Genomic DNA, 14,649 nt, shown 5'->3' with positions numbered 1-14,649 from the left:
GGTATACAGCTATTCGCCGGGTAGTCATTAATTAAAATGACACCATTTATAAACATCCATTGTGGGGCTACATGTTTCATGTTTCTCTTTATTTAAATTTTAACAATATTCCATTTACACGCAGGCCAATAGTATAAAAAATATTCTATGCTCATTACCTAAGGATTGCACCAACTAGAAATTTTTGATCAACTGCCGAAAGGGAATTAACTATATAGGGTAGAACCAGGCTAGACTCATACGGAATTGGGATTGGGATGGAACCCGAGAATTCGAGATTCAGCCAATTGGTGTGCGGGTGTGATTCACTGCCATTACTGTCACCACTTTGTGATTTCGGGCTCAGTGGGGGCAGTGCAATTTGCTTAATTTTTGTTGCGTGTGTTTAGTGGCAGTAAATTGCAGTAACTGCTGCTGCTGTTGGGTAAACATTTGAAGTATCAGCGCACGTCGTTCCTGGGAGGGGGTGTCAAGGCGCATCTCCATTATTTACGCCTCCTGCTCCTTGGCTCCGTAATTGTAGTGCAGGAAACGAATGCCTTGAATTGTTTGAGCGGTGGCATTGGTGGCATGGCAGGCGAAGAGCAGCCAGTTCCTGGGCTGGACCTTGTAGGCGAAGCGCATGAAGATGCACGAGTAGAGGGTCAGAGCTGCAAAAAACAAATACAAGTTAAATAAGGGAAGTTCTTGAAATATACATATATAAAAAAATAGAATTTAAAGAGCCTCGAAATACTCATTTAAACGTAGTTGAAGACTCTCTAAATAGGATTTCTCTGCTGCTCTTGAAGTTGTCTTATCGGCAGCTGCTTCGACAGTTTCCGTATCTGGCTTATCAGGCCGCGCAGGCAGCGATTTGCCAGGAACATATCACAGCCACTCTGATTACGACATCTTTAGCGGAAACTTTCGATGCCGCGTCGCGTGTCTGGGAATCAGGTTTTTCAGCCAAAAACCCAAAAAACTCCCCTCTCCCCTCACCTAGTGTCATTTTGCCAGAGATGAACTTGGGACTCTTTTGTGTGTCGGCGAGAGCAGCCACGGGAATGCCCCAGTTGGCCACCGGTCCCCAAAAGTGGGTGCTGTGAATAAGCCAAATAAGTAGTAATATATAGCGATTGCTATTATCTATATCTGAACAAACCTCATGAAGTAATCCCTCCACTCCTTGCTGGCCGTGTTGGCCGTGCTGGCCATGGTCCTCCGGATCGACATGATGCTTCAAACTGCCACTTGATAAACGCCAACAGTGAATATTAATCAGAATACACCCACCTGGTTGAATAATTTAGATTAGATTGTCTGTCTGTCGTATTAATGCAAATAACAAAAAAAAATCCCCTCAAGGTCTTACAGGTTGTTTTTGTCTTTTTGTTGTTGCTGGTTCTACTGTGTCTGGAACGTTGATCTAAAATACCACGAATTTAGGTCTACGGCATTGGAAACAAAGTTTGGGGAATAAGAACAACACTTGGGTAGCTGGAATATGTGGTTTGTTTACCTGTCACTGGGTGTATTTTTTATTTTGGAGCTTATATAAAAAAATTTGTTAAACGAAAGTGCAGTGTGCCCGCCGCATTTTCCGTTAATAAAAAGTTATTTTTCAATAGCGACAATAAAATTTTCGCTTTTTCGACTTCCGGTCACACTAAACGATCTAAAACGTAATCCAGCTACGTAAGTGGAGAAAAACTAACAGTTTTTTACGTAATTGAATAGACGATTTTTGCGTGATAAAAATGCAAAGAGTCTGTTTAATATAATAATAATTAATAATCAGATAAAAGGGTGTTTAGATATCGAAAAACAAATTCGTATTTTAAAATATTATCAAATCCAGATATCGTAACAACTACCAAAGTTTCCTACCAGTTCCAAAGTTCTCCACCTTGATTTTCGTGAGTTTTCTCAACACCAAAAAGCATGCTTCTCTTCGAGTTGCCGAGCGATTCTCAAAATACCAATTGGAAGATTAAAAGTTGTATCCTTTCCAAGTGTTGCCAAGTTTAGCTTATTTCATGCTCATAAGATATCCATATAGCTTAAATCCTAAAAATGGGGTTCTCCCTTCTTAAGTTAAAGACCTTTGTAGATAGTAAAAAAGGTGTATGTAACATACATATGTCCGTAAATACAGATTTTAAATATAATATATTATAGAATATGCTAGATTAATATTAAATTAAGCAATAAGCTAGTTGGAAATTTCACAAGCTTTCCATTTGCAAATATGCCAGAATTAGCTTGAAGTTAGCTAAGCTGGCAACACTGAAACACGCGCAAGTTCAAAATTATACAGTTAAAAACTTTCACTCAACGAAGGCGGTTGTGCCGCCGACGAATGCGGCTCAAAGGAAACTTGGTTCGGTAAAATGGTGGAAAAGTGGCACCAACCACAACAACAACAACAACAACGACTATACAGCATCTGACAGAACAACAAAAAGTAGCGGAATAGGCAAATGGAAGTGGTAGCGCAGTCGCTGGCTCTGTCGGCGTCGCAGCCTCTGCCAGCTTGTAATCCCCGTGTCTGTGTGCGTGTGTGTGCGTGCGTGCGAGTGTTTATGTGTGGTCAGTGTGCCATTTTGCAAGCATTTTCCATGTGCGGTCCAGCAAATAGCAAAAGGAAAAGCGAATTGTGATGAAAAAGCCAAAGCATTAAAAATATGAAAAACAACAAAAAATATATTTTTTTAAACATGAAAAAGTCCTTTTTTTCTAAAGACAACGCGTCATCAAATTTCATGCTCGCCCTCCCCTTGGAAAAAAAACCCCGCGCCCTGAGAAAGGAACCCCAGAAAAATCAATCCCCCGAACAACGTGGGAGGTTTTTCTTTAAAAAATATTTCCCCCCGTCTAATTTGTTATTAGTTAGCGTAAAATTATCTTACATTTTCCACCAAAAAGTCTGCCAAAAGGTTTTCGCACGCGAGAAAGAAGAAAAAAACGGAAAAGTTTAAGAGAAAAGCAAATGAGCCGCTCCCAAAAAATCCGAATTTATCAACAACAACAAGAGCAAAGGCAGGGCGAGGAAGAAGAAGAAGATGGAGATGAAGCAGCAGCAGCAGGACGAAAAGAAAGAGCAACCACAACAACAGACAAAGAAACGCGAAAATAATAAGGCGAAACCTTAAAAATAGGACTTAGTAAAACAACAAGGGTTTTGTGAAAATTAAATCAAAAGGAAATGTTAAATATAAATGCGAAATAAGAAAGAATTATAAAAAAAGAGAAAACAGAAATACGGAAATTAAAAGGAAGCAAAAGTTAATCAAAGTAGAGGAAAAATAAAATTTAACAGACGAATAAAACAAATTAAATAGTAAAATCTATTATATACAGCGCATGATAGAGACAGAAAAGTTTAAAATATAAAGTAAACCTGATAAATTTTATAAGGATATAACTTTAAAAGGTTTCAAAGTAACTGAAATTTATTAATTTCATTAATTTATAATGAAATGAATAAAGGAAAAATGAAATTAATACATTTATTGAATTTGAATTACAAACTAGCCGAAAAGTAAAACAAAAGTTGAATGTGCTAAAGTTGTTAAAACATGTCAAAACAAACATGTACATTTTTGATTTAATTAAAAATTGCTTTCTAAATCGTAAAAGTACATAGTTCTTTTAAATTAAGTTAAAAAAAACTAACATTTTCTATATAAAGTAACGTTAATATATTTTAGGTTTATTCTTCATAGCTGAATGGAACCTTATTAAACTTCATAAATTGTTTAGAAATATATGCTTAGTTAAGGTTAAGTTTACAATCGGGTAAATTAGTCCTTGTTACTAAAAACCATAGAAACAATAGAACGACCCAGTTGCTTCCTTCTGAAGGTCTCGCTTTCTTTTCTCAAGAATTATAGAAATATATAATTACTTGCTCCTGTTTGGTGCTATCGTCGTTGTCGCAGAACTGGCGAAAATGCCCCCAAAACGCCTCAATTGAATAAGTGCCAAATAGAGGCAAATAGAGGCCCCTTAAGAGCACTAATCCAGTGCGACTAGTTAAAGTGTCCGAGCCGAGAACCGAATCTAAATCTGTTCACTTGTTTGCCGTTGATTCAATCAAGCGCAGGCCAGGCACAGGCACAGGCACAGGCACTTGAGAACGAAAACAAACACTCGCACAATGCAGAGCGTCTTCTCAATGCAAATTGAGTTTATTGTTCGGTCAATTGAGGGAAATTTGCTTAGGTGCCCCCTTGTAGAACGTCGAAAGACGTTTTATGGCCCATAAGCAGATGAGGTGACTGGTGATTTGCGTTTTAGTTGCTTTTGGACAGTCGGCGGTGCGGAATCGTAATCGGGAATCGAGTTCGGGATAAAATATATAAGTGATGAATCAAGAAATATAGTTTCAATTTCCACACCAGGAAAGTGTCTCGAGTGTGAAATGCCAAGCTGAGAAAGCTGCGAAAGCCAGAAACTCAAGCCCCAGTGCGTGTACAAGGATATACAAATAAGAAAATAACAAAAATATAAATAAATACCAAACAAACGAAAGTGTTCAGCAACAAAAGACTCCTCACAGGATCATCAGGATACCTAAAGCGCCTACGAGAGGATTTACACAGGAGCTGCACAGATGCAGCCCTAAGTAAGTAAGACTAAGTACGCCTGCAATTAGCATTTACATAGCCACTAAGTCGACAGTCGAGTGCTTTTCAGTCAGAGGCATTTTCCGACCAAAAGGGCGTGTGTTCTATCTCCGTCTCTCAGCATCTCTTTTGTGGGTGTGCGGCGGCTTTACAAGAGTGTGTGTGTGTGTGTGTGGCGCTCTCCTGTGAATTTTGTTGTTGCTGCTCCTCGCTCTTGGCGTTTTTCATTGATGTTGATGGCCTGGTACATCATCAACTTGCTGCTCGGCTGCGCCTCTTTACTTTGTGTGTAATAAAATTGATGATAAAATAAAAATGGATAATGGGCGATTTTCGGTCTTCGTATCCGTCTTCTCCGAGAGGTTTTGGAGCCGAGCCAGAAGACTCGAAACTCGAAACTCGAGAGTCAAGAGTCTGTTGTTTACCGTCTCTCACTTTTGTGGTAACTCCCCCTCCCCCCACAACACACACACACACACCTAGCAGCTGGTTCTCTTTGTCTCTTTTCTGGGCTTTCCACATCTCATCACCCCCCAAAAACCGCACACATTTTCTCTTCGCAGGACTCTCTCTTTCTCTGGGGCTTTGTGTGTGTGTGGTATGTGTGTGTGGCCCGGGGGGTGGCTGTGACGACGGGGTGCATCCTGTGGCTGATAACAATGCTGCACAGTTGTTAATGGCTCTGGAAAGCTCGCCTCCAAATTGCAATGCTTTAATCGCGATAATGCGGGCCACCGATAAAAAAATAAATAGCAAGCACACGCCCTCGCACATGAACTCTGAAATACACTTGAAATTAAAAACAAGAAGGCATATTATTAGTCAAAGTTTATATATATACCCCCTTATTATTAAATTGAAACTATGGAATAATATGATCGAGTAGGATATCAATCATATCGAAGAATATTAGTATTATTTTAACGATAATCAAAGTTTAAAAATCCCATAAATTAGCCAAAAAGGCATTAAATTCAATTCGAAAAGCTTTCCCATGTTAGTTTTTATTACGATAATAAATCTGCATACTCAATTTAAAATTTTTGGCAATTTTTGATCAATTTAACAATGTAACCACTTAGAAAAATTGAAAAAAAAGGTTAACAAATTTTTTCTTTCCCACATGCTTAGAAAGATTCGCCTTTTGATGCTGATCAAGAATATATATGAATTATAGGGGCGGAAATGACTCCTTCATAGAGTAATAAGCTTCTGACTAAAATTATAATAACATTTTTTAGTAGATATTTATGTATATTTTTATAGGACAATTTTTTACAGAAATCTAAGTTTAAAAAACTCATAGCTAATTCAAAACAGCACTAATTTTAATTCGGAAAGCTGCTATATATTAGTTTTTACTAGGTTAATAAATCTGCATACTTATTTAAAAATGTTAAATTTTTGTCTTTTTTTTTGAAAATTTTAACGATTATACCCCTTATAACATTTTTAAAAAATTTATATATTTTAATATAAAAGGGATAGATATTCAGATGCGGATCCAAGATGTTAGGATTAAACATTTTAGAAATATTTACAAAACTACATGAAATGCATATCATTGAAGTTTTCTTAAAAAGGGGTACATGTTTTATGAATTTATTACCTTACTATTAAAAATAAACTAGTTACGTTGATGTCTCATATATATATTATAAGGGTTATTATGTTTAATAGGAGTTCAAATAGGCACTTTATAATAATATTAGCTTTTTTAATCGTCGACTCCCAAAACCGCTTTTAAATTAAGCATAGATTTTGTTTTTATATTTTTCATAATTTTATATACATACATAAAACTAGAAAAATTTATTTTAGAATGTATGGACTGGTATTATTCCCTTTCAGGGTATTATAATTATCTGAGAAGCTTGTAACGCAGTGAAGGAATCATTTCCGACCCTATAAACCATATATATTCTTGATCAGAATTAAAATCTGAATCGATCCGAATAAAAAATAATTTTTTTTTAAATTTGTCTTAAATTTTAAAATTTTATAAGGGGTTACATCATTAAAATATTCAAAAATCGACAAAAATTTGAATTTTTTAACATTTTAAATTCAGTATGCAGAACAATAAATCTAATAAAAACTAACATAGGAAAGCTTTTCGAACTATAATTAATGATTTTTTGGCAAAGTTATGAGTATTTTTAACTTTGATTTGTCGAATAAATTTTCATATAAATATTAATATTTATTCACAGAATGCGATCATTTTAAGCTTCTGTAATTAATAAGTTTCCATGGAACATTTCTATAAGCAAAGTAATAGTTTGTTAGTAATTAGCCCTCTAAAGGACATCCTATTAAGGTATATCCCTTTTCATTAACCCAAACTAAGAGTAGAAACTAATTAGGACTTGTTCGCTTCAATTCCTATTAAGAAATATATATGTGTATGTATTTCAACAGCACTAAAATGGATATAATAGTAACCAAATTTAACCAGATAACAAAAAATGTAGTAGCTATTTAATAATGGAGATGGGTTCAGATAAATACGTGTCATTAGAGGGAGCGGAGGCTGTGGAGGTTTAGGAAGTGCCCCGCCCACACCCCCAAAGGAAGCTATTCGTAGGACATTAAGGGAGCACACGTTCCATCTTGGCCTGAGCCCGGGCCTCAGTCAGGCATAATTTGGTCGTCGTATCGTATTTAGCCGGGTTAATTACCGAACATTGTGTTGATGGCTTAAGCGTTTCATGGGGCGCCATAATGTGGCCGGCGTGTCCTGGAGGCGCTTTTTAAAACGCTGCCAATTGTTGTCCTGCGTGGCATTGCTGTTGTTGTTTCGTTTGGTAATTGTAGATGGTTTCTTGGCCGCATTGAGACTTCCTGGTCGACTCGGTGGAAATGGCTGCGATAAGGTTAAATATTTAATAGGTTTGTTGTTTGCGAGACTCCTGCAACTCTTGCTCTCTCTTCTCTCCAACCTCTCAGATAATTTCTCCAGCGACAACTGTCTGTCTGTCAGTCAGTCAGTCAGTCAGTCAGTCAGTCAGTCAGTCAGTCAGTCTGTCCGTCCGTCAGTTGGTCCTGTGAGTCCCTTTTCTCCAACTCTCTGTCCCTGTCACTTTGGAAAAGTTTTTGCAGCTGCCTCGCCTCGCTTCGCCTTTTGTTTTTGTGTGTTTCCTATTTTTTTCCTTGTTGGCTTAGCTCCCTTTTGCCGCCTTCCTCCTTGACTATTGGCAATGGCAGCATTTTAGAAATAAATTAAAATTTCATTTAAGTGCCTTTCAGCAGCGAAAACTTTCTTAATTACAAATGTTTTGTTGTCTGTTGCTGCTGTGTCACTCTTGAGTCCGCATCCCTTCCACGAATGGGCACCAATCGATGTCCGTGTTTGCATGGACAGTTCAAGGTTAATCCTGGGGGCCCATTACGCTTTTTTCGATCGGTTAAATGTGTCAAGGTGCCCGAAGCAGGAGCAGCAGCAGTATTTCGGTTCTGGCCAAACCGCACTTGAGATAAATTGCCTGCAAAATGGCCACAGAGCCACACAGAGAATATGCCAGGGTTGTGTACAAAGGACCAGGCTGACATCTCTTAGTCATGAGCAGGTGGGTGGATGGACCTGGCCCCGGAACTCAGCTAGTCGCATGCAAAAATAATCATGCACAAATGGATCCCCAGCAGCAACAAGCCAGCCATGCACTCAGTCTCACCGGGGGGAAAATGCTGTGACTCTGACTGTGGATGTGGACTGAGCAAAAAATAGACAAAAAAATAGAAAAGGACTTGGAGCGCTCTTCGCATGCACTTAGATGAAAACGACAGCACCAGCAGCGTCCACAACAAAGAGCAGCAAAAACAACGGGCAACGAGCAGCGAGCAACGAGCAACTCGAGTAATGACAGCAGCAACATCAGGCAGCAGCAACATCAGGCAGCAGCCAGCAGCCACCGCAGCAACAATGGGGCCAACCGCTGGCCACGCCCCTCACATGCTGGCTTGTCTGGCTGCCAGTGGCGATTCAGGGATTCATTCATCCATTCATGCGCTCTGGCCATGTCGCCGGATGTGTGTATGAGTGTGTGCCAGTGGGTGGCCTACACAGTGGGAAATGCTACGACATAAATTCAAACTGAGTTTGGTCTCGGGATCTCCTTCTCAGCCCAGCTGCAAAATCTCGTTAAGTCATCGTAAACTTGTTAGACAACTTATGTCCCAAAATCCGTATTCCATCATTCTTGAAATACGTGATGAGAATTTGAAACTAACTCATTAATATTAAACCCCCCATCAATAATTGAGAACAACAGAAGCTAGTCAATGGAGATATGGTTTGAACTAGGAATGTTAAGCGAAAGGAAGATATATTGTATAATTATTATAGGTTTGATATAAGAAATTTTTCAATAGCTTAACAAATATTATCAATTACATTAATATTATCTTTGGAAGTAGTATTTCCAGAATAGTCTTTAATATGCAGGCAGGAGTAGCTTGGTAGCTCATAGATCTTAGTTTCCTTGTTCTTGTTTCTCTGCGTGTAAGACTTGCATCTTTGCCACACCGTTGTTGCCACTGATGATGTTGTTGGTCCTTCTGCTGACTGTGCTGCTGCTGCTGCTGCCGTTGCCGTTGTTGGGGGAACACACTTAAGTGGTCGTTTAGAGTGTGCCACGCTGTTGTTGCTTGTTTATGAATAAAAAATAGTTTATTTGCAAAACGTTTAGCCCAGGGGTGCTCGAGCGGAGGCGGCTGGAAGGGGGATCTGGAACGGGAGCGGCGGTCAATTAGGGAGTTTCATCGAGTTAAGCTTCCGTTGGGCGCTAATGGACTGGAATCCGCTTGCCAAGTGCCAGGGAGTTGTTTCATAATTGAAAAAGTTTTCAATAAGGCATATATAATGTGAGCCATCCTAAGCCACAACGTGACATCCTTGCGGGGGCTTTGGCATGAGAGTTGTGTGTACTTGTGTGTGTGTGTGTGTGTGTGTGTGCTTTGCTGGCAATTTCAATTGGCAAGCTCGGGATGCTGCAGTAAGCGCACCCGTGAGTGCCATAAGCATGCGTCCAAAGATAATTGTTACGTCATTAAGCGACTGCCAGTAAAAGGCCCAGGACAACACAGCAAACAAAATAAATAAATAAGAGACAATCACACAAGCACACACACCTAAGCAAGCACACACTCATACGCACGCACACGCACAGCGTATGGGTAAGCAGAAATTATCGTTGCCTACTTTTGTGCGCAGTTCACAATTAAATACATTGGCAGCGACATATGCGGCAAAGCGTAAACAACAAGCCTGGCCAAAAACAAAAACGACGTTTTTGCTCCGCCAACTCCCCGAACTCCCCTCCTGCAGCATCCCTCTCCCCCCGCCCCACCACCATAGGAAAAAGGGCGGCTCAGCAGAGAGGAAAGTTAGCTTTCTCTGCGTGTCTATCCTGGCGACTCTTATTCGTTGGTGTAAGCCGCCCAGCGCAGGCGCTCTCTCTCACTTTCTTCCACAGTCTCTTCGGTTCTCTTTTGCCGCACACTAACACACATGCACTCACACCCACACACCCACACACACACACAATGGTGGGCAATGTCAATGTAACTTTTATCCAGCTGCCGCTTCACTGGTTTCCTTTGCTGCAGCGCCGCCGCCGCTTCGCTAGCTGATGGTGTGTGCGTGTGTGTGTGTTTATGCTCTGATTTGAATGCCACTGATAAGGTGGCATTACGCGTAACTGCTTGGGGCAGGGGGGGGCTTGAGCGAGCGGTATCTGTTTTCAGGGGGGAGGCAGAGCGGAGAGGAAGTTCAAGGAAGCTGAGGGGAAGTTGCTTTTTTGCATTATAATTCGATCTGCCTTAGTCACACGATGGCTTTAAGTGTGTGTGTTATTTCACTGTGAAAAATGTAAAATTTTTTAGAACTTGAAACTTTCATAATATACATTATTAAAATATATATTCCATTAAAAAAATCTATAGATATTAATTAAAAAATCTTGAAAGAAACTGGGCTTTTCGGAATGAGTCTATGGTTGATATAGGATTTATTGTTAAAACCTTTTCTGTGGATTCAAGACTTCCCCTAGGAATCCTTGATGAACAATTTACCTATTTATTATTGTATATTGAATAAATATATATATTTCTATTCTAAAGAGTATATAAATTAGCCTTCATTATTAATAATAAGCAGTAACTACAGATATCATGACTAATGAGAAATCATTTCCAAAGTATGATAAATATAATTTGCCCTCAAAAGCACCTACCCTTCTTGCTTTATTTCATTTCCTCTCTTTCTGTAATTTATAACAATTACTGAGACAAATATTTAAAATTAAAAATCTCATCAAATTTTGTTGCGGTGCCTAAATAGTTGCGAATTGTGTGTGCCTTTGAGCGCGCAAGTTTACAATTGACTTTTAACGATACGACTCGCAGCAGAAACACACACTGTAGACAAACTTGTGTGTGCGAATTTATGTGTTATCATTTATTGTGTCTTTTGTGTGAAAACGTGCGCGCCGGGCGCAGATAGACGGATAGACAGACGCATATATAGTCCTGCCACGCCCCAAAAAAAGGAAGCCGCATCGCCCCTTGCCAGCGCCATTTTGTGATAATATGATGCTGCGCCTTTTGTTTTCACAGCAATAAAAATTGGTTGTAATTTAGTTGCCTCCCATCATTGCCAGCGTGTGTATCTGAATCCGAATCTGTATTTGTATCTGTATCTGTGTTTGTATCTGTATCTGTATCTGTTGGTGTGTCTGTGTGTTTGCCTTGTTGTGATTGATACGGAGCCTGTGGGAGAGCTTTGTTTGCCTTGTCTTTCCTGTCCCTTGGCAGGAGCCTAGGCTCCTTTCTAGGCTTCCAATTAACTTTCGTTGATGCGTGTTTCATTTTAATGCCATTTGCGGCTCCACTATTTGTATGGCATACTTTGCGGCCAGTGGCAATTTACATAGTCATAGGCCAATTATGGCCATCTATGCACACACACACACGCACACGCAGCACCTTGTACGTGAGTTGCATAATTGGTTCGTTTCGGGAAACTGGAAGCTAATGTTTTATGAATCACTATCACTGCACTGTGCACCGGAATGCAACGTGCAAGTTTCATGTAAAAATTGCAAATACAATATTTATGATGTTGGCAACAGCATATGGGTCAGTCAGGTTCATAAATAATTTCACAAAAACTAATTTCAAAACTGGAAAATAAACAACAATTTATGTAGTGAGAATTCACAGAAGATAGAGTTCATTTTAATGACCTAATGACTTATTTAACTGCTGCTTGTTAATGGCATACAATTAAATTGCACATCATAAATATTAAAAAAACTATAGTTTATCGTAGAGATGATAAAATAAGCATAGATTTTGACTTAGGATTTTGTTTTTAATCAGATGAATATTTTAAATATGCAAGTTTGCTAAAAAGGGAAATGTGTTGTTTTAATATCTATAGGCGCTTCTATTTAATTATGCTTTGTTTTATTTCATACAAATTATTTAATAAAAACGTTTAAGTTACCTTTTAATTATGTTTTTCTTTTTAAGCATTTCATGACCCACCTGCAGGTCTCATTAAAGCTTAAAAATCCATAACTAAGTCAAAATTTCATTAATTTCAATTCGGAAAGATATTCTATGCTAGTTATAATTAGGTTAACAAATATGCATACTAAATTACATATTTTAAAGTTATGAAATTTTTGTCAATTTTTGACTTTTTTAATGATGTAACCCCTTATCGTTTTTTGCAAAAATCGAAAAAATTTTCAAAATTTCTTTTTCAACCGGACATAGCTAGATCGATTCGGCTTTTAATTCTGATCAAGAATATATATGGTTTATGGGGTCGAAAATGAGTTTTTCACCGAGTAGCAAGCTTCTGACTTAAATACAAATAAATATACATAAATAGTTAATAAATATTTAAAAATGCTTTAAAAATAATTGATGAAGATGAAAAGGATGGGAAGAGGGTATTTTTGCCCAATATATCGTTGGAATTTTCCTCTCAATCTCCATTTCTATATTTTACTGAACTTTTAATCTCGATACACATCCCTAGCATAACCCACATACTACCAGCATGATTTAGTGCATCTCCTTCTTTTTGGAATTCTACTCTCTCGGTTGCCACTTTTGTGGTGGTTTAGCTTCACCTCCTCCTCCCCATCCGAAACATGATTTGTTGCCACTGCAAATTGCACTTACTTACACAAAATATGCGTACTAACCTCATTTCCATTTGCATGGCTTTCATTGCAGCGCAGAGGAAGGATCTCGTCTTCGTCGCCCGGCTGAAGCAATTAACTGAAAATGTAGCAGGGGAAAGAACATGGCCCAACTGGAACAGCAAATGCCATGCGATGCAACTAGCATAAACGTGAGTACAGAGCCCCGCAAGGAAATGCGAAAATTCTAATGAAAATAATGAAAAGGGAAACGGGTCTGGTGTCGCGGCTAATTGCTCGAAGGGTCTAATACTAGAATCTTGGCTTTTTCTGTGGGGTGTAGGGGTAGTGTAGGGGCCGGGGCATTTCATTTGCTTTCAATTTGGCTGCCGTCTAATTGCTTGGCACTAATTTGGCGTCTCACATTTCATTCGCCGTCGTTTCCCGGCCATTATTAAAGTTTCTCCTTGGCAGCGGCCTCATTGTGTCCTCAGCCTCATTCTCATCCTCATCCTTATCCCCATCTTCATCCTCATCCTCATCCTCGTCCTTTCCTTAATCAACTGATATGAAATGCAGCTCAGGCTTGCCAAATAGCCGGAGGATGGATTCGGATTCGGATGCGGATTTGGATTTGGATTTTGGTGGGCTGGCTGGGCCCTGGGCCCTGGGCTCGAAAACTTATTGAATCGGCAGCAAATAGATTCTTGGCACAAAAGAAAATGCCATGTTTGCTTGGCCCAAAAATGGTAATTTGATGGCGCTTTGCAAGTGCATCGATCGAAGTGCCAAAAACGAGATTGATTTACGAACACTGCCACCCCAGTAGAACTGATTGTGTAACGAGTGTTTCAACAGCTCCTAATAATCGTCTTAGGGTGTGTCAATAGTATGCTAGTTTGCACTCAATCAGTAGCAGCAGACCTGAAGTAGATATATTCTTGGGATTAAAGAACATGAAACTAGTAAATTTTAAAGATTTTAAGAAGTGTTTCAAAGTTATTTTGACTTTTATATGTTCTAGATAGGAAAAGTTATCTTTTAAATATGATAGTTAACGCAAAAGCATAGTTAAGTAACAACAGAACTAAACCCAAACTTACCAATTTGACCTTCACATTTCATCAACTCCCTTTATGCTCAATTTGAGGCCTTCTTAAGTTTATGTTCCCAGTAACAGCAACCAGTTTCTGTCATCTCCTAGCGTCTTAAATTGCTAAGCTGAAATTTGATTTGATTTTTAATATCGTCGCACAATCCGCGTGTGTGTGTGCCTTGGCTAAATCAGTTTTACAACTTTTATGCGAATCCTTCACCTGCTTTATTGTTGTCGTTGTCGTCGCCGTTGCCTCCGAGGAGTATAAAAAGCCGTGTAACATTACCGGGGACAACGGCAAAATGGCAATGACAGCAACGACAGCAACGACAGCAACGACAGGAGCAGCAGCAGCGCCAACAACGTCAATAGTTAAACTCAAGCGGGCTCCGAAGTACAAGATTGTTAGCATAGCGCAGGACACAGCAGGAGCCAGGACAACGCTCAGCGGCGGCACAAAGGCAAACACAAATGCACAACATTCTTTAGCGGATACACTGGGGTAAACGAAATGTTCATAAAGAAATTATTAAACAATAAAGAAAGGAAACTAACTTCGGAATATTATTGCATCTAAATTAAAGAATATAATCGGAATCAATATACATACATATTTATATGACAATTTTTTCGACAAATCAAAGTTTAAAAACCTCATAACTAAGCCAAAAAAGAATTAATTTCACTTCGGAAAGCACTCCTTAGTCAGTTTTAATTAGTTTAAGTTAGTTTTTTTTTTTGCCGATTTTTGTCAATTTTAATGATGTAACCCCTTATAAAATTTTGA

General features: G+C 38.9%; 2 protein-coding genes across 50 annotated transcripts in view; one reads left to right on the top strand and one right to left on the bottom strand.

Annotated features, from left to right (window-relative positions):
* Positions 1-68: 68 nt before the first annotated feature.
* Positions 69-1,683, bottom strand: Mpc1 (mitochondrial pyruvate carrier). 4 transcript variants are annotated; one of them, XM_086840365.1, is made up of 5 exons: positions 1,502-1,671; positions 1,276-1,430; positions 1,145-1,226; positions 982-1,082; positions 69-650 (listed from the first exon to the last, which is right to left on the bottom strand). In XM_086840365.1, the coding sequence occupies exons 3-5, from the start codon at positions 1,213-1,215 to the stop codon at positions 490-492; spliced, it is 333 nt and encodes a 110-aa protein (XP_086696491.1). In that variant the 5' UTR covers positions 1,216-1,226; positions 1,276-1,430; positions 1,502-1,671; the 3' UTR covers positions 69-489. The 4 variants fall into 4 exon arrangements, with proteins under 4 accessions (XP_086696491.1, XP_086696492.1, XP_086696489.1 ...); XM_086840366.1 differs by lacking the exon at positions 1,276-1,430 and having other exon boundaries at positions 1,502-1,683; XM_086840363.1 differs by having other exon boundaries at positions 1,145-1,430.
* Positions 1,684-2,236: 553 nt separating this feature from the next.
* The window catches only part of LOC110186325 (cubilin), a 52,673-nt gene continuing 40,260 nt past the window's right edge, over positions 2,237-14,649 (top strand). For 11 of the 46 annotated variants that reach the window (XR_015273351.1, XR_015273349.1, XR_015273348.1 and 8 more), the window contains exons 1-3: positions 2,298-2,367; positions 4,282-4,609; positions 12,861-12,978. The gene's annotated coding sequence lies outside the window, so the exon portion shown is untranslated. Of the gene's footprint in view, positions 2,368-4,281; positions 4,610-12,860; positions 12,979-14,649 lie in introns of those variants that run through there. The other 35 variants (XR_015273355.1, XR_015273350.1, XM_086840346.1 and 32 more) reach the window with 8 other exon arrangements.

This window comes from Drosophila serrata, unplaced genomic scaffold (genome assembly GCF_035046125.1).
Source record: "Drosophila serrata isolate PLE 108 unplaced genomic scaffold, ASM3504612v1 contig_382, whole genome shotgun sequence".
NCBI lineage: Eukaryota > Metazoa > Arthropoda > Insecta > Diptera > Drosophilidae > Drosophila > Drosophila serrata.
This window is presented reverse-complemented; position numbering and strand designations above follow the sequence as displayed.